The following is a 20139-nucleotide window of genomic DNA, read 5'->3' as shown; positions in this document are numbered from 1 at the left end:
ATTTTATGCTAGTTGAATCTTTGTTGTGTTTGTACGCTTTGTTCATATTAAAACTCCTTATTCCCCATTCCATTAGGCTGTGCATGCAACTTAATTTTAGTTTACTTTGTTTGTTACACTGTATGTGCTTTATCTTGTTTCTTTTTTATGCTGTATAAGTTCTATCATAAATTTTTATGCACTTTTATAAGTAAGTTTAATTTTATCTATCTGAAGCATTTTGTTTACAATAAAATCTTTTAATTATGGATAAAACAGCCTTTCTCATTGGTTGTTCTTTATATAGGTCAGAGGTCATTTTTGTACTATTACTCCATTCCATTTGTTGTATATCAATAAACAACCTTTTTGATTGGTTACTTCACCAGTTAGGTCAAGGGTCACTTTTGTATCATTACGCCAAACTGTATTTAAGTTAGGTTTTGGCGCCTTTTAGTTACAGTTTTTGTCAAGACACGTTTCCAGTCGGTTGTTTTCTTCGAATTTGTTTTTGGAAAGGGTTTTACTGTGCCCGAATTTCATATTGATAAGTTTCCTTCAGTTTTCCATTCATCATATACGATGTAGAGTAGCGAACTATTTAATCGTCAGTTGTTCAGGGACTAGCCTGTTTGTGTGTATTTATCTTTTGAAGGACAGGTATTTTTTATTGTTTTTTGAAATTTGTTCAAAATGACTGACAGGAGATCAGCTAGAAACAAAGAAGTTCCTGACTATAAAGCTATGAATGAGGGAAAGGGATTTACTCCCAAGAGGCAATTAATTGAACCTGTTCTGGCTTCTCCCAGCCAGTTGTTTGATTTGAATGAAGAAGATTCTACTGTGACACCGCCTGAGGTACTTCCGGAATCACGTCCAAGTTCAGATTTGGCCGAAAAAGAGGAAAAAGAGAGGTTGTTGCGGCGTTTGAGTGAGTTGGATGAGCATCAGGCTCGTTTACAGGAGCGGAGAGAATTAGAAATTCTTCGTAAGAAAGTTGAGGAGAAAGAAGCGTTTGTTAGTGAGTTAGAGAAGTCCCTTCATCCTCAAGCTTCCGATCTATCGTCTAGAAAGAAGGGCAGACATATTCGTCCCACTACTTCCAGTTCTCGAGGGCAGAAATCATCCAAATCTTCACATGCCGGTGCAGAAGGTACGTCACTTGATATAAATGCTTTACGCAAAATGTCCAATTTAAGAATAGCGGCTAAGAAGGAACTTGCAAATTTAGGCTTGATTAGTTCAGCGTCTTCAGACTCTGATTCTAGTTGTGATTCATCGTGTGCTTCTACGTCAGATGTTGATAGTGATTTAGATATCTCTTTGGAACAAAGTAAAAAATCTAAAAGTGGTAGAAATAAGACACATAAGGTTAAATCAGGAATTGCTTCAAGATCGTCAGATTCTGTTAAATTTAAACAGCAATATCCCCATTCTAATTTACGCTTTGATTTTGTTAACCAAAATGTATCTTTTGAGAATATTGAATTTAACTTATTTATTGCTGGAGAATTAGAAATTATTTGCTCTTCAGGAATTTGTAAGAAAGAAAAACAAGGTCGTTTGAATTTTTTGAGAAAGTTAATGTATCTTAACAGCTCTTATGATTTCAATGTTATAAAATCATTATATGCTGCAGTTTTAAGAGAAATAGAGCTTGGTCATAGTGCTTGGGGCGATGATTTTCAGTATGTGGAATCAGCTGTCCTGGCCAGACACTGTCAAAAATTTAGGTTCAGATCTGAGTCAGTACAGTTGAAGCCAAACCCCAGGTACAATATTCCTCAGGTTAAAGTTAGTTCTAGTACAGATGAGAGTAGCAAAGTGTGGTTTTGCTCAAAATATCAGAGGAACAAATGTTCATTTAAATCTGCTCATATTGTCACATCAAAGGGAGGTAAAACTCACTTTGCTAAGCATATCTGTGCGACTTGTTGGGATGTAGACAAGAAAGAGTTACCTCATCCTGAATGTTCCAGTGCATGTCCACACGCTAATCAGTGACTGTCCAATTGTGTTTTCTCTGAGAATAAATTAGTTGATTTATTTTTACCTGATTTTTGTAAAAGGAATATGGAACATTCTCTAAAACTTCAAGACACAATCGATTCTGATTGTTTTTGTAGTCATAACAGAAAGTGTAAAGTTTGTTTTTCTGTTAAAGATCAGTTAAATTTATCTTCTTTAAACAAGCTGGACATTGCTAGACAGGTTAAAGCCTCCGGTAAATTTAATTTTGAGGGTTGTCGTATTCCGGTGAATCATAAGATTGATACCGCATTTATGACAAGAATGCTTCATGGTTATAATGACTTACAGGTTTGTGAGTTATTGAAATTTGGTTTTCCAATAGATGTAGATTTGCATGACACAAGTATTTTGTTTTCTAAAACCTCAAAAGTTAAGAATCATTCGGGGGCTAAATTATTTCCAAGTCACATGATTAAATATTTGCAAAAAGAAGCATCACATGGAGCTATTATAGGTCCTTTTGTTACTTGTCCTTTTGATGATGGTATGGTGATATCACCTCTTAATACTGTTCCTAAGTCAAATCCTGACGAACGTAGAGTTATTTTGGATTTAAGTTTTCCAAAAAATGGAACTGGTGTTAATGACTTTGTTCCCAAGGATCGTTATCTGGGAGACATAGTCGATTTGGTTTTTCCAAAAATTGATGACTTTGTGGCCTTAATTAAAAATAAAGGTCAAGGATGTTTTATGTACAAGCTTGATTTAAGGCGTGCCTATAGGCAGATAAGTATTTGCCCTTCAAGTTATAATTTAGTTGGTTTTTCATGGAAAAATCATATATTTTTTGATACTGTTCTAGCTATGGGGTTGAGGTCCTCTGCGTTTATATGTCAGAGAGTTACAAATGCTTTCGCTTTTATGATGCATAATGTAGGTTTATCTTGCCTTAATTACTTAGATGATTTTGCAGGCGTGGAAAGTAAAATTAATGCTGATTTTTCCTTTCATTTTTTACGTGAACTATTTATTAGAAGTGGTATTGAAGAAGCTGTAGATAAAGCTTGTGCACCGTCTCAAGTTATGATCTTTTTAGGAGTCCTGTTTAATTCTCAAAGTATGACTATGCAGATAACTAAGGAGAGGCTTGAGGAAATCAGGGGGTTGATTTCTTCTTGGTTAGGTAGGGATAGTGCGTCTTTGAAAGATATACAAAGACTGCTGGGAAAATTAAATTTTGTTGGAGCTTGTGTCAGGTCTAGTCGTGTTTTTGTTAACAGAATTTTGAATTGGTTACGTGATTGTTATGGAAATAAAGGTGACTCCTTTAAAGTTCCTTTTGAAGTTAAGAAGGATTTATTGTGGTGGCATGAGTTTTTACCCTTGTATAATGGAATATCTCTTATTGATTATGGTGAATGGTCTCTTGTTGATAGTGTTTTCAGTTGTGATAGTTGTTTAACAGGCTGTGGGGGTTTATACGGCTCTAAATTTTTTCATGCTTCTTTCCCTAGGTTTATTTTGGATCAATCTTTAAGCATCACATGTTTAGAGATGTTGACTGTTCTAGTCTCTTTGAAGCTTTGGGGTTCTGATTTATCAAGGCAGAAAGTTGTAATCAATTGTGATAATTTGGCAGTTTGTATTGTGATTAATACAGGTAAAGCCAAATGTTCATTCTTGCAACATTGTTTGAGGGAAATATGCTTCATTGCATCTATATATGAGTTTCAATTAAGGGCTACTCATCTAAGTAGTTGTAATAATCGGGCCTCTGACTGTTTGAGTAGATGGCATATAGATTCCAAGTTTAGAGATGAATTTTTGAATGGTTGTCCCGATATTTCTTCTATGATAGAAGTTGATGTGGATGTAGAGCATTTTCGTTTTCTTCATAATTGGTGATTTCTTGTTTCAGAATCAGAGCTTAAAATTTTACGCCAAGAGCTCAGGAATTCTAACTCTTCAGCCTTTGCGGAGGGGACGAATAAAAATCTACGTGTTCAGTGGGAGAGTTTTATTTTATTTTGTTTATATTTTAAATTTAAATTTTTACCTGCTTCTACTCTTACTCTTCAATTGTATGCTCAATTTCTCAGTAGGACTTTTGTTTCTGTTGAGAGTATCAAAAATTATATTAGTGGTGTCAAAACTTTACATTTTTGTTTAGGTTTTAACATTGATCATATTAATTCTTATTTGTTAAATCTTTCATTCAAAGGTTTGCAAAGGTTGAAGCCTAGATCAGTTAAGCAGGCTGAGCCCATTACCTTAAGTATTTTATTAAAAATCCATGAACAATTAGACTTTTCCATTCAGGACAATGTTGTGTATTGGTGTTTATTTTTATTTGCCTTTTTTCTAGTTGCTAGAAAGTCTAATTTAGTCCCTACTTCTTCTGCTGATGTTTTGAAGGGTCGGTTTTTAAGTACAGAAAGTATACGTTATTTTCATGATTACATTTTGGTCCATTTTAATTGGTCGAAAACTATTCAGTTTGGGGAAAGAGAAGTTGTAAGTCCTTTGTTGAGACTTAAAGATAAAAGATTGTGTCCGGTTGTCGCTTATGAGAAACTGCTTAGTTTGAATTTAGATTATCATCATAATGTTTTATTTACTCTTACAAATGGTTCTTATATTTCTTATTACTTATTTCAAAAAAAACTAAGGGAGTGTATATCTTTAATCGGTTTATCTCCTGAAAGTTTTTCTACTCATTCATTCAGGAGGGGTTTTGCAACCCTTGCTCATCGTTCCAATATTCCCCCAGAGCATATTCAGTTGCTTGGTGATTGGAAATCAGATGCTTTCAAATCATATTTAGAATTAAATTGGTCTGATAAAGCACACATTTTAACTAAAATGTTTGATGTTTTATAGAATTCAGTTTTTGAATTTCTCTTTGCAGATGTACGAGTTCATATTCTTTCTGACTCAATTGCTAAACATGTGGATGGCATTTGGTTTACAAGGGTCCATGCTTTTCCAGGAATTAATTTGGTTCGATTAACAACCAAGATTCAACGTGACCCCTCTTTGGTCAACAAGCCTTTTACTATCATTCATGTTGGAACTAATGATGTTAATTCTCATGACAAGTTGTCAGTTGATCAAATTTTGAGTTATTTTAATAATTTGATTACAGTTATTCGTAGTATTTCATCGACTCATATTGTTTTTTCAAGTATACTTCCTCGTCCAGTTGATTATTCTCAGACTAGTTCTAAGGTAAAGTTATTAAATCAGAGGTTAGAGGCTAAATGCAAAGAACGTCATTGTCAGTTCATTCATTCCTATCGTCCTTTCTTTTACTGTGGTAAACCAAATCTCGATGTTTTCGCAGTCAGAGACGGTGGTTTGCACTTAAATTTTGAAGGGGTTAGACTCCTTCGTAATTTTTTCATTCGTACAGTGGCTCATTTACTGAAAGGCTAGTTTGCTTTGTAATTTATTTTTAAAAAATAGTTAAAAATAAGTGATCTTCCCAACTTGTGGCACAGAAGTGTTATTCTATTGCAAACAACAAAAGGAACAACTTTTATTTTGTTTTTGTGCTCCTCTTTAACTTTCGTTTTATTTCTTGCATGACATAAATTTTTTTGTTCATAAATTTTCTATTTGCTTGTATTGTAACATTTGTATATTAGCTTCCATTCTATTATTTTCATCTTGATGTCAGTTTAATGGGATATCATATTATAGACTTGGGTTGTTTTAGCTTTGAGGGAAGTATTTTATTTCCTCGGCTATTGTTGCTCATATGATGTTAGCATCTTTATATCATCTGTGAGTTTTTTCCTTTTAAAGGAGGTATATTTACTCCTTTGAGGATTTGGGAATAAGTGGTAATGGTATCTTGACGTTACCCTTGTTTCTTTTTTCATCTTTATCTTTGGGTACCCATTTTTCTGACATCTTGATTCATCATTTTTGAATGCTGTTATTTTGCTTTGCTATTGCTTTTAATTTAATTTTTGTTTGCTTGTAATTTTGCACGGAGCTTCCTTTAAGAATTATTATTTATTTATATATATTTACTTAAAACTGTTTAATCCCTTAGAGTAATGATATTTTTGAAAATTGTCTTGATGGTACTGGTAGCTCTGTGTTAACTTACATTTCTTGTGCTTGTATATTTATGCTTTTGTATATAATTTTTGTTCTGCTTTATGTTTGGCCGGGAGTTGGCGGTTTTGTTCCTATTCATTCTGTATTTCTCATGAATAGTTCATTCTATCTTTGATTAAATAACATTTATTTTCATTGATGTTGTAAAGTGTTTATGTGTAGTCCTGCATAACACTGATACATTATTTCAATTTGTAATTTGTATTTGACTTATCGTTGTTTACGTGTCTGCTAGCTCTAATAAATCATATTATTATTTGAAATTGCCTTTTTTGGTTTTGACATAATTTGAAGCATTTTGTTTACAATAAAATCTTTTAATTATGGATAAAACAGCCTTTCTCATTGGTTGTTCTTTATATAGGTCAGAGGTCATTTTTGTACTATTACTCCATTCCATTTGTTGTATATCAATAAACAACCTTTTTGATTGGTTACTTCACCAGTTAGGTCAAGGGTCACTTTTGTATCATTACGCCAAACTGTATTTAAGTTAGGTTTTGGCGCCTTTTAGTTACAGTTTTTGTCAAGACACGTTTCCAGTCGGTTGTTTTCTTCGAATTTGCCACTCCCTCCCGCCCTTTTTGTGTTCTTTATTGTTTAGCTTGTTTAGTTCTGTATTGCATGTTTTTAATCTGTTTATGTTTCATTTTAATTAATTCCGCTTATATATTCTATTACATTTGTTAAAGCGGTTTTGTTCCTATTCATTCTGTATTTCTCATGAATAGTTCATTCTATCTTTGATTAAATAACATTTATTTTCATTGATGTTGTAAAGTGTTTATGTGTAGTCCTGCATAACACTGATACATTATTTCAATTTGTAATTTGTATTTGACTTATCGTTGTTTACGTGTCTGCTAGCTCTAATAAATCATATTATTATTTGAAATTGCCTTTTTGGTTTTGACATAATTTATTTATTATATATATTTTTTAAGGAAACCTTCAATTACGTATTTATAAATTGTAGATGTTAACTTATAACTATTACTATTTTATTATTTTTTTATTTTTTATTATTATTTTTATTTATTTCACATTGCTATATGTATCATACTTAAATTTCTAGACTACAGTCATTTATTACTTTTAGAAACTGTTATTACCTTTAATACAATATGTACTGTGCATGTCATCAAGCTATGCCTTAATTTACCATCTTATTGTTAAGTTCTTCTTAACCTTGATACTCTTATTTCATGCTTAAGCTGCTAATAGTTTTATATGTTTTTATTTTCAGAACTGTTATATGTTAGTAAATATGTTTTATGCTTTTGTTATTGTCGGTAAATAGCTTATTAGCTAATGTTTCTTGTAATATGTAAACCGACTTAAAATAAAGTTCCTTGTATCTTGTATCTTGTATCTTGTTTACATTGCTGTAGTCTATATCTACTCTTGAATTAAAATATGTACGTATTTCCCTAGCTAATGTATGTGTTGATTTAATATTACCGGTATAAGATTTAAGACAATAAACACAACGAGCACATTTTCCAAAAGAATTCATATATTATTAATGATTATGATAAAAAAAAACAATAAAAACGTATCATTTGGATATTCGTATAAAATATTTTATGAAAATATCTTTTATAGAGTTTTAAGTGATTTAGTATAAACATTTACCATGACGTAAAGTAATATATTTGTTTTTGAGCATTTTATTATCTTCTTTATATAGTTATATAATATCAGATCATGTATCTTACACTTACCAAGAACATTTTTACACATTTTTTTGTCGTGGCTTGTTATCACTAATGATATTAAATACTACATGTATCAACAAACTTATTTATGGTAATACAGACCTTCCAGTTATGAACCAATTCACGTTAATCGCCAATAATAAAATCTACATTCGAAGTTAGCTAGTTAACATTGTAATTATCAAATTTACATTTCCGTACACTAGCTCGATTGATTAAATTCAACGCTCAAGTACCTTTAAGGGATTTAAGTGTAATAAAAATCAGTTTTTATCAAGACAATGTGACACTGGAAATGTAACCTCAAATCATGCATTTTGAATTTTACCTGTAATTTCTGATAAAACACTCAAACTGTATAAAAAGAGATAGAAAATGATTTCATTTTGAGGGAGAAAATAAAGCAAAAATGACTGTTTATTCAAAATTGCAATGTGATTTTATTCAGGCATTATATATACGGAATATCTAATGGATAAATAATACAGAAGAAAAAAATACACTACTTAAATGAATAGTGCATGAATTAATCGTTTGTGCAGGCAATTTTGGGAAGAAAAAAAGTTATTTCAACAAAACTTTATATTCGGGTAACTCATTTTTCAACAACAGTCTCTGTGTATATGCAAAAGTTAAATAATCTTAACGTGGATGTACATTTTTTTCTTTGTTTTAGACGAGTCTATTGTGTCTTTAAATTTGTTTTGGCTATTTTGAATATTCGGATGATAAAGTTTTGTATACATTATTTGAATACTTGTATCTACGGTGTCTCCATCAACTTCGCCAGGAAAGTCTTCGAATCCAAAGGTAAGTAATAATTAATGTCATTATTTATAATGCATGTTTCTGTATAAATTACATAGGCGTTAACAATACACGTTATACGAAATTTAGTCACTCCCTCCCCCACCTTCCCTTGACAGTTCAATCGGCAATTGTCGGATAAACGCTCCAATTGTTTTATCCATCAGTCTTAGAAAGAATGGCTTTTCAAGTATTTTCAGCTCAAATGCATTAAAGTCATAAAATTCTACTATGTCACCTTATCATCGCGCCCTTTCAATGCTTATTCAAAACATAATATAAACTTACATGCGTTTTCAAAACTTATAAGGGCCCCGTTATACGCATATCAACAATACGTATACCTGTTTTTTCCGTAATGCTCTTCAATTTTTTTTAAACGAACTTTTCCAGCATTTTGAAAAGAGTAGTTTTTACAAAGCCAGTCGCGTGTAAATAAAATCAAGACCTTATTCAAACACAAGAACATGTTATTCCTACTGTACACTTATTGCGTTCAAAATAACAAGTTTCTTTAACATGTTTTATCGCAGTTTTTTTATTCAGTGTACAATTTGCACTGTGACATGTTAAATAAATTTGGGTGAACAAAGTGTATTTGGTTTTAAACTAAACGAAATCCATTTAGAAGAAGAACACGATTTATAGACTTTCTTGCATTTCAAATGTTCTGGTTTTGAAATTTAATATTTGACACATAAGTGTTTTAATTATTATTTATTAAAGGCTTCTATATTTTTGCTGCTTCTTAGAGTTTGATGGGCGTAATTGAAAATAATTTGATATCTATAAAATGCACGTACTATGTTGTTAACAATGTTATAAAATCTCAGATTTGTTATGCTGAGTCAGTATTGACAGGAAATGCAATGTACAAATATAATGATGAAGTCAAATAAGTTAATGTAAAGAAACAACATGAAATCAAATTAAGAACAATATATACCACAGGTAATAAAAAAATGGTCATGACTTGTTCAGGCCTAAACAGATGGCAGGATTCAGAAGTGCAACACTAATTTTAATCATAAATGTAATGCAGATCTTAATGTGTTAAGGCTTCTATGTCTTGAATTCGTAATTACAAAGTCTTTGTTCTAATGGTTCACAAACATCCTTATAATTCTTATCTAATGTTGTTACGGAAGTGGGGTCCAGCCCATGTCTGCTATCATCACAATTGTTGGTGCATAGCGGTATATACCTATATGATATTGCATAGCATAGTTCTATTATACACATAGGAAATATTCTAAAAACATCGGTGTCCAAATATCCCTGCGCAGTAATCTTATGTTTACCCAGTGCTTTTCCGGCACTTTTTGGGAGGATATATGCGTTATTTGAAAAATTTCCTGTTTAATGTCAAGCCGTTTTATATGTAATTATCACCAAGTTCTAAAATATGTTCGCCTGTCTTTAAATCTTGATGAGTATGACGCTCAAGACAGGGCCGGAAGTGAATACATTTGAATTTCTCTATGAGGAAGAGTACACGATCATATCAACGGCACCATTCTTGTGAAGTATCAAGAATGCGATGTTATTCCTTATCAGACTTTGCAAAACACTTGATGTCGTCAACGTAAAGAAACATAGGTATTTGGTGACGTTGTTGATAATTTAAGAGACTTCATAGAGATCCGAAGGCTAAAAAACATTAAATTGGTGTTTATTTCATAGATCATCTAGAACGCTTAAATCAGAAAGATATAAAAAGTTACTAAGGTATATACTTTAAGTTAGAAATAAGTTGAAAACTGAATGTGTGTGCTATTCTTGGCCAAATTTGAGTGAAAAGCGTTGATTTTTTTATTATCATATGGTAAACAAGAATAATTATTCTGGAAACATTAGTGAGCGAATCTGCAAAATCTGCGATTTTGCAGATACATTGGTTTAGACCTACTTCAAATGAAATTTTTATCTCAAAGAATTGTTTTCAGTCAGTATTACCCAAGTGGCGTCCCATTCATTCAATTCTACCTGTTTATTTTATAGCTCTACTGAAATTCCATCCGAATCTATAGTTTGAAATTTACTTTCCAATGGAAATTCGACCTGTACTAGTATTGTCAATTTCACCCCCAATGATTTTTTTTCTTCATTTTCAGTGCGACGGTAGACGAATTTGTCAATATGTTTTAGCTTTAACTTCATGTCAGGTCTTTATTAGATAATTTGATTTACTTAAGCATTCAGCCATTAAATTTTTTTTTTCTACACAAATACAAAAAATAGCATTTTATCATTACAATAATAAAAAAGGACAATTATCGTGTATATTTTTCCATGGCCTGATTTTCATCTAACAATCCATTATTCACGTGATAGATAACAAAGTCATCTTCTGATAATAGCGCATGCGCTGTAAATTTGTGTGTCAATATCGCAATGGCGGAGTTAAGTCCTGGATGAAATGATATAAACTTAACGGACAGTATTTGAGAATTTTACGGTAAATATAATTTATTTATTTTTATGTGATGATTGGTTTTATCAAAAAATGTAGCTGCTTAAATCAACTTGATGGATAACATATTTAAATGGCCGTAAAATTGTTTTGTCGAAAACGATAGTAGGGGTGGGTCAAAGTGGGCGTTTGTTAAGGTAAAGTAAAAGGACTTGGTTGATGTCATATCAGATTGCAGTCATTTTTATTAAAATGTTAAAGTTTAAATATAATGCCAAATCAATATTCGGTTCAGATGTGTCAAAATATTTATTTTCTTACCCTGTGTATTCAGACACGGTTATTCGAATAAATAATTTTTAACAGTCTCTGTGTATATGCAATAGTTTAATAATATTAACGTGGATGTACATTTTCTTTCTTTGTTTTAGACGAGTCTATTGTGTCTTTAAATTTATTTTGGCTATTTTGAATATTCGGATGATAAAATTTGGTATGTATAGGTTAGAGTGCATATTGAGTGTTCTTCGTAAATAAGAAAGCTAAAAAAGGAGCGGAGTTTGCGAAGCGACTGTAGCTTTCTTATTTACGAAGAACATCCAATATGCACTCTAACCGGCTTAGTGCTCCACCCGCTTGCGTTTTATAATATAAAACGTCTAGTTTATATAAAATCTGTTCTATTAAGATTTGTAACCTGAAAATTTGAAAAATCCTCGTCGGTGATTGACTTAAAAAAAATTGGCGAGCACTAAACATTATTTGAATACTTGTATCTACGGTGTCTCCGTCAGCTTCGCCAGGAAAGTCTTCGAATCCAAAGGTAAGTAATAATTAATGTCATTATTTATAAAACATGTTGCTGTATAAATTACATAGGTGTTAACACTACACGTTATACGAAATTCAGTCACCCTCTCCCCCACCTGTGCCCTCCCCCATCTTCCCTTGACAGTTCAATCGGCAATTGTCGGATAAACGCTCCGATTTTATTACCATCAGTCTTAGAAAGAGTGGCTTTTCAAGTATTTTCAGCTCAAATGCATTAAAGTCATAAAATTCTTCTATGTCACCTTATCATCGCGCCCTTTCAATGCTCATTCAAAACATAATATATACTTACATGCGTTTTCAAAACTTATTAGGGCCTCGTTATACGCATATCCACAATACGTATACCTGTTTTTTCCGTAATTCTCTTCAATTTTTTTAAACGAACTTTTCCAGCATTTTGAAAAGAGTAGTTTTTACAAAGCCAGTTGCGTGTAAATTAAATCAAGACATTATTCAAACACAAGAACATATTTTTCCTACTGAATACTTATTGCTTTAAAAATAGCAAGTTTCTTTAACATGTTTTATCGCAGTTTTTTATTCACTGTACAATTTGCACTGTGACCTGTTAACTAAATTTGGATGAACAAAGTGTGTTTGGTTTTAAACTAAACGAAATCCATTTAGAAGAAGAACACGATTTATAGACTTTCTTGCATTTCAAATGTTCTGGTTTTTAAATTTAATATTTGACACAAAAGTGTTTTAATTATTATTTATTAAAGGCTTCTATATTTTTGCTGCTTCTTAGAGTTTGATGGGCGTAATTGAAAATAATTTGATATCTATAAAATGCACGTACTATGTTGTTAACAATGTTATAAAATCTCAGATTTGTTATGCTGAGTCAGTATTGACAGGAAATGCAATGTACAAATATAATGATGAAGTCAAATAAGTTAATGTAAAGAAACAACATGAAATCAAATTAAGAACAATATATACCACAGGTAATAAAAAATTGTCATGACTTGTTCAGGCCTAAACAGATGGCAGGATTCGGAAGTTCAACACTAATTTTAATCATAAATGTAATGCAGATCTTAATGTGTGAAGGCTTCTATTTCTTGAATTCTAAATCTAAATCAGAAAGATATAAAAAGTTACTAAGGTATATACTTTAAATTAGAAATAAGTTGAAAACTGAATGTGTGTGCTATTCTTGGCCAAATTTGAGTGAAAAGCGTTGGTTTTTTTATCATCATATGGTAAACAAGAATAATTATTCTGGAAACATTAGTGAGCGAATCTGCGAAATCTGCGATTTTGCACATACATTGGTTAAGACCTACTTCAAATAAAATATTTATCTCAAAGAATTGTTTTCAGTCAGTATTACCCATGCAAGTGGCGTCCCATTCATTCAATTTTACCTGTTTATCTTATAGCTCTACAGAATTCCATCTATAGTTTTAAATTTATTTTCCAATGGAAATTTGACCTGTACTAGAATTGTCAATTTCAGACTCAATGATTTTTTTTATTTTTTTTTCTCTTCATTTTCAGTGCGACGGTAGACGATTTTGTCAATATGGTTTTAACTTTAACTTCATGTCAGGTCTTCATTAAATAATTTGATTTACTTAAGCATTCAGCCATTACATATTTTATTCTACACAAATATAAAAAATAGCATTTTATCATTACAATAATAAAAAAGGACAATTATCTTGTATATTTTTCCATGGCCTGATTTTCATCTAACAATCCATTATTCACGTGATAGATAACATATCATCTTCTGATAATAACGCATGCGCTGTAAATTTGTGTGTCAATATCGCAATGGCGGAGTTAAGTCCTGGATTAAATTATATAAACTTTACGGACAGTATTTGAGAATTTTACGGTAAATATAATTTATTTATTTTTATGTGATGATTTGTTTTATCAAAAAAATGTAGCTGTTTAAATCATCTTGATGGATAACATATTTAAATGGCCGTAAAATTTGTTTTGTCGAAAACGAAAGTAGGGTCGGGTCAAAGTGGGCGTTTGTTAGCCTAAAGAAAAATAAAGATTGTTCAATAAAAGCTTTATTACAGTGCAACACCGGAATAGCAAAACCCATTCAAATACAAATATTTAGGTTGTTCCTGAAAGATCTTGGTTTGCTTTGGTGAAAATTAAAAATGCTGTCGGTCCTTGTTTATTATGGAAAAACTTAATATATTTCCATAAATTCCTCAAAAACCTCAAGGGCACTTACTTGATACAAATAGATTGCAAAGTAAAATGACTTGCTTGATGTCATATCAGATTGCAGTCATTTTTATTAAAATGTTAAAGTTTAAATATAATGCCAAATCAATATTCGGTTCTGATCTGTCAAAATATTTATTTTCTTACCCTGCAACATTCCATTTATTTAATCGGAAAATACAAGAAACGATTTGATGTGAATTGTGATAAAATGATATGAACATGTGAAGTAAAATCAACTCAATTTTAATGCTTATTTGCAACGACAACTGCTTACTGACGCCGGTATAAAGTCCATGGTGGACAGAGGCACAAATGCGATTCCAAATAGACAATTGAGGATGATACAAGAAAGGAAAAACAGAAAATCATTTATTCAAGTTGAACCAATATCAAAATATTATAATCATCTTTTACAATTGCATGGACAACAACTTTCTACTATTTCGCTCATGGGACTGGGGTCAATGAACTTCGCTATCTAATGTTGATATTTGTTATCATATTATGTTAAGAGTAAACTATGTAGGGGAATATTTTTTCATTTTAGCCAATTCTTTTTAATATGATTAAATGATTCGTCAATGTCGTCGACAGCAACCGTTCAAATTGTTGACAACTGGGTGAAACTTATATACTTTACATAATTCTGATTCTTTGACACTGCACTTTAAGATAATCCATGTTATGTACCGTTTGGGGCCCTTTACCTTAAATAGAATAATTCTAAGCAATAACAATAAATCCGGGTTAGGACCAATAAAGTTGTACTTAGAAACAAAAATCTGAATGGCGGAACACTGAGTTGAAATGACAACGGCATACATTACCTTCCTTATACGTAGGTTCCTTTTCGCAATTCATGGTCTTTTGTCAGCCGGACGTTTTGTTTAAATCTTGTTGCTGTTGTTGTTTCCTTTGTTGTTGTTGTTGTTTTTGTTTAGGCTCATACAAATGAACCCCTTGATGCATCTTAAGTTGAAAATAACCCACATATGAGTGTAGTTAGCCAATGAATCACTGATAAAAAAATTGTCCATATACATAACAAGTTCATAAAAATGTCTCAATGAGACAATGACCGTATTTCAATAGCATACTTTGCTTTCCTACCGACCATTCTTGTGTAAATGAGAAGGCTTTAAACACAACCAAAGTGAGCAAAGTGAAGTCAAATGATTGTGGTATTTATGTTAAGCAAACATGCATATCTACTCGATAACTTTCTTTCATGTGCGTGTTTCTCGCAATTTTGACCATTATTTGTTACAGATGCATTCATATTTGAACACTCTTGTACTCGGACAATGGACAATTTCGTTACTCCAATATCCCTCCACAGAAAGAGGAAGCCATTATTTGTACCACGCACGAGTAATACGGGTTTTGCAGCAAAGTTCTTATTTTACTTACATTTGCTTATTTTTTTGTTTCCGGCACTTTTGGTGAGGATATCTTCGTTATTTGAAACATCCCCTTTGTAGTTATGTGTTGCGCTATATACTATGTGTTTCCAATTATCAACTATAGTTTCTAATTAGTTTTTTCTATCTGAAAAACGTAATAAGTATGACGCTCACGGCAGGACCAGGAATTAATTGAAGTGTCTCTGTGTTGATCAGTACGCACCATCGACTGCTAATTTCATGGGGAGTATCAAGTTTACACTGTGAATAATCTTCTAACTTTTCAATGTTGCCAACGTAAAAATGCAAAAATATTTCTGATGTTGCTGACACTTATTTCAATAGCGCATCTTGAATATTATCTGAACTTGTATGTTTAAATCCAATGTCACTAGAACCTCTACCTGCACTTGTATTGTAAATAGCTAGTTTCATTTATTTTAGAATCTCTACCGGATTTCAGGAAAAACATTAGACGATTTTGTCAAAAGAGAATATTTTTAACTGCATGGCAGTTCTATGTATGATAAATCAATAAATTCAGCCATAACATACTTCTAGCTGCACAAAACGATAGATAATAAAAACGAGGACAATTATCTTATAACCGTGACCTGATGTTCATCTTAAAATTATCATCCATGTGACAGATAAAAAGTCATCTTGTAATAGTAACGCATGCGCTGTTAAATGGTGTGTCCAAATCGTAATGGCGGAGTTAAGCCCTCGATACAATGATATAAACTTTACGTAAATATTTGAGAAAATAACGGTAAATATTGAATTTTTATTAGATGATATTTTAGCAAATTATATAGCTTGTTAAACCATTGACCATTTTGATTGACAACATTTTAAAATGGCAGTAAAATTTTGATCGTCGAAAACGAAAGTAGGAGTTAAGCCCTGGATTAAATGATATAAACTTTACGGAATATATTTGGGAAAATTACGGTAAATATTGAATATTTAAATGGATGATATTTTGTTATCAAATTATATGCCTTTTGTGTGAAGAAAATGCCACAAAACGGACTCAAACGGACTCAAAACAGAAAGATTTTACAAACTCTTAACGCGGGACGATGCTAAATATTAAAACAAACCTTTACTTAAATATTTATTGAGATTTTGCATCAAAACAAGGAATCTGCGATAAGAACTTAACTTGAGTAATAAAGAAGATGAAGAGATCATTTTCAATGGCTGTTACATCTTTTTGAAAATTCAGGCGTCCATATTGCAGAGTTGCATTCAATGTGGGATCTGACATGTGATTTGAAAAGTTTTCTTTATTCATATTGCCCTATGATCATATTGCCATATGATGCGTTTTCAAAACTTATTAGGGCCTCGTTACACGCATATCCACAATATAGGTAAAAATATTTAACAGGTCCTAGCAAGGTTCCTAGTAACCTTATTAATTTATCTACTTATCTTATTACTAAAGATTACACTCGGTTATTTTAGTCTTTCATAAAAATGTCACATGGAACATTTTACCTATTGTGCAAAGTTTTGCTGTTTTAGCCTTTTTATTGAAGATAATTTGTCATTTCCTTGACTAGTGTTTAAATGAGCGATGCTAGTTTGCGTGGACGGTAGCTTGCACTTACTAGTACATTCCATGAACAGGCTCAATCAGACTGAACCTGCAACATTTTCAATTTTTTCGTTTTGAGATTTCATTAGGGAGTCTCTATTTTAATACATGCAATGTTGTAATATGGGTCTATTTATTACTATGTAAACAGAGCGTGCCCTTGTAGTATATAATTATTACAGACACGTGTTGCTAGTTCTATTGTTTGATGACCACTGATTGTTCAAGGTATATATGAGTGGCGAGAAAATAATGGACATGCGCATTTCAGTACTAGATAAAAAATGTGCAATATACAACAAATAATACTTGTTATTTCTGTAACTTACCAATAAAAAGTTATATTATTTGAGGCTGAAACACAAACAATTGGTGCTACAAAAGCATGCAGATAGATCTAGTTAACCCATTACAATATATACACGCGTTTTTATGCAATTTCACCCGATTTTAGTGAAAAATTACCCTTTTCAAGCCTTGAACACTTGTTTTCGTTTGAAAATCTTTTTTATTGAGATGTCTCCTCGTTGCCATGGTAACAGGAAATTTAAGAGTGAGCATGCCGTTACAAAGGCTACATATGGTCCAGTCAATATTTGTGCCAAGTTTGATTAGTATTAAAGCATTTTGTATAGTTTTAAAGCAATCTTAACTTGAAAAAGGAGGCTTTTCAATGAAAAAAGCCATTTTTCACAAACAGCTCATGAATGCAGTACTAAGTCCAACTAATTGTACTGCGCAACGAGATATTTTGCTACTTTAATTGTGTCTGGGTAATATCTCGCCTCTAAAAGAGAGATTCTGACCCAGATCGAAAATATATCAGAATCTAGCTTTGGCACGTCAATATATTTTGACTAGAACGCGGTGTATTATGTGTTAAGTTGAAATTATATGTATTGTATCATATTTTCATTAGATTTATTTTATACCAACTTACATTTGTAACATACATGTATATCTTGTATTTTTTAATCAAAGCAATTAAATGCTGAAACCATTATCATACTTCATTTTATTGCATTAAGAACACATATAGGTGGTTACGAAAACGCTATGTCAAGTATACGACACATTTTTGCTCAAAATACAATGTAAAAAAATCAAAACAAAATCTATTATTTTTAAATGCTTTTCTTTGGTAGGTGAAGGACAATATTAAGTGTTGTTAGGCCTTTATATACTTCGTATCCTTTAAATTTTGTAGCCGTTATGTTACATATTTTATACTGAAACGAAATGATTACTTCATGCAACAGAAAATCAAATAAATAATGTGCCAACACAAATTACAAAAAAATAAACAATTAAAAACGAAAGTAGATTGAGGAAAAACTGGGGGAATTCCCACATTACAGTCGACTTTTAGTCTGGTATAGTCTGTCCCACCAAATTTGAATATCCCATTTTTTATTAAATATAATAGTAAAATCATTTAAATTAATGTCATATTAACCCGGACGTCTATATCTCATAGGCCAACTTTACAGGAATAATGATCAACATCACTAAATTACAGGAATAATGATCAACATCACTGTGAAGCTATGCACCTGAGACTTTGCATGTGGATTTTTTACAGTATTTTTAGAGTTATTGTCCTTGACTTACAGAAGTATAAATTTGCAATTTTCAACTTGTTCATGCATACATGTAGCTCAAACAAAAAGTATTTGACTTGTAGGCCTGAAAGTTTACAAGAATGTTGGTCAGCATGTGTACTTATGCACCTTGGGGTTTGCTTGTGGATTTATTCAGTATTTGTAAAGTTCTTGCCTTTTACTTAGTAAAAGATTCTTAGTTTTCAACTTGTGGCACATGTAGTCAAAAACTTTTTGACTTAGAGTCATAAGATTGGCAGAACAGTGGTGTGTAGGGGCACCCGTGTCCTATGGACACATTTCTAGTTAAACAAAACATCGCTGAATTTCCCAATTACATGGGTATGGGTCATGTTCCCAAAATCCTGGAAAAAAACCTGCATTTGCGGGGACGTAGAAATTGTTGAATTGATATTGGCCTTGCAATTCGTTGGGTTTAAAATCTGCCCGTTCAGTTTGCGTAATAGTAAGCTTACAATGTAAGCCTTATTGTATGCAGATAATATTTTTTTCTTCAAATAACTGAAATGTGGTTTGTTAAGATTTCAATTCATTTAGTCGTGTTTATAAATGACTTATATTTAAGAAAAAAATGCTTAAGTGACATTTATACTGTTCACAATGCAACGCATCTGACTCGCTGAGTTCTAGTTTTTTCAAACAACTGAAATGTGGTTTGTTAAGATTGCAATTAATTTGGGAAGATTTTGATTATGTAATTATGCAAATACTCATCTTGTCTGAAACTATTCAGACATGTCCCAATGTGGCCAAATTAATATCTATAGTTATGTGAGAACCATTTCTAATAATGAATCTCAGATGACCAATCTTGGACCAACATGGCCCTCTAGTGATAGCAGCAATGCCTTCATTGTAAGTCAAAGTTCATGTTCCCTTAACTTGGGCCAGCTAAGTTCATGTTCCCTTAACTGGGACCGGCTTTCCAGGCATGCAAGTGTATGTGTTCAGTCATAGTTAATGTTGGTTTTCCTTGGTTTCATACAAATTGGAGTTAAAAAAAATCTTTTTTTCTAGAAATCAAGATGGCACATGAGACACATTTAAAGAAGAATAAGTACCGGCAGTGGGTTAAGGCAGGCCTAGGCTTGGGTTATCTTAAAGAGGGACTTGTACCATTTTGTGATGACATAGGAAGACAGCAGCACAACTATATTATAAACCAAATACAACAAACAAAGACTCCTCAACCAAATGTACCGTGTGGAGTCTGTCAGATAACAACTCTCCAGCCAGACCATGTTAGAGTCTCAAAAGGGATATGTCCCCTCAAGCAAGATAAATGTAACTGTTGCTTTCCAAATAATAAGACACCATGTCCAAAACAATGTATGTGGTGCCATCTATGACAGCATTATACAGAATCATGCATCAATACCACCGGCACCTTTTTGGAAAAACAGTGATGTCCAACATTGGTCAAAGACCCGTGGAGTATTAGTAAATGTTTATT

At 32.0% G+C, this 20139-nt stretch overlaps 1 protein-coding gene across 1 annotated transcript; it reads left to right on the top strand.

Moving 5' to 3' along the window:
* Nucleotides 1-213: 213 nt before the first annotated feature.
* Nucleotides 214-4851, top strand: LOC132717726 (uncharacterized). Its single transcript, XM_060701274.1, has 2 exons — nucleotides 214-1132; nucleotides 3869-4851. The coding sequence occupies exons 1-2, from the start codon at nucleotides 673-675 to the stop codon at nucleotides 4828-4830; spliced, it is 1422 nt and encodes a 473-aa protein (XP_060557257.1). The 5' UTR covers nucleotides 214-672; the 3' UTR covers nucleotides 4831-4851.
* Nucleotides 4852-20139: the final 15288 nt, after the last annotated feature.

The sequence above is a fragment of the Ruditapes philippinarum genome, unplaced genomic scaffold (genome assembly GCF_026571515.1).
Source record: "Ruditapes philippinarum isolate M1 unplaced genomic scaffold, ASM2657151v2 ctg6415_1_1_1_1, whole genome shotgun sequence".
NCBI classification, from domain to species: Eukaryota; Metazoa; Mollusca; class Bivalvia; order Venerida; family Veneridae; genus Ruditapes; species Ruditapes philippinarum.
Note: the sequence above shows the minus strand (reverse complement) of the source record. Positions and strands in the feature narration are given on the sequence as shown.

Coding starts and splice junctions, on each gene's coding strand:
- LOC132717726 (XM_060701274.1), top strand. CDS start 673: ATGACTGACAGGAGATCAGCTAGAAACAAAGAAGTTCCTGACTATAAA. Junction 1,133..3,868: donor TTCACATGCCGGTGCAGAAG/GTACGTCACTTG, acceptor TTCTTGTTTCAG/AATCAGAGCTTAAAATTTTA.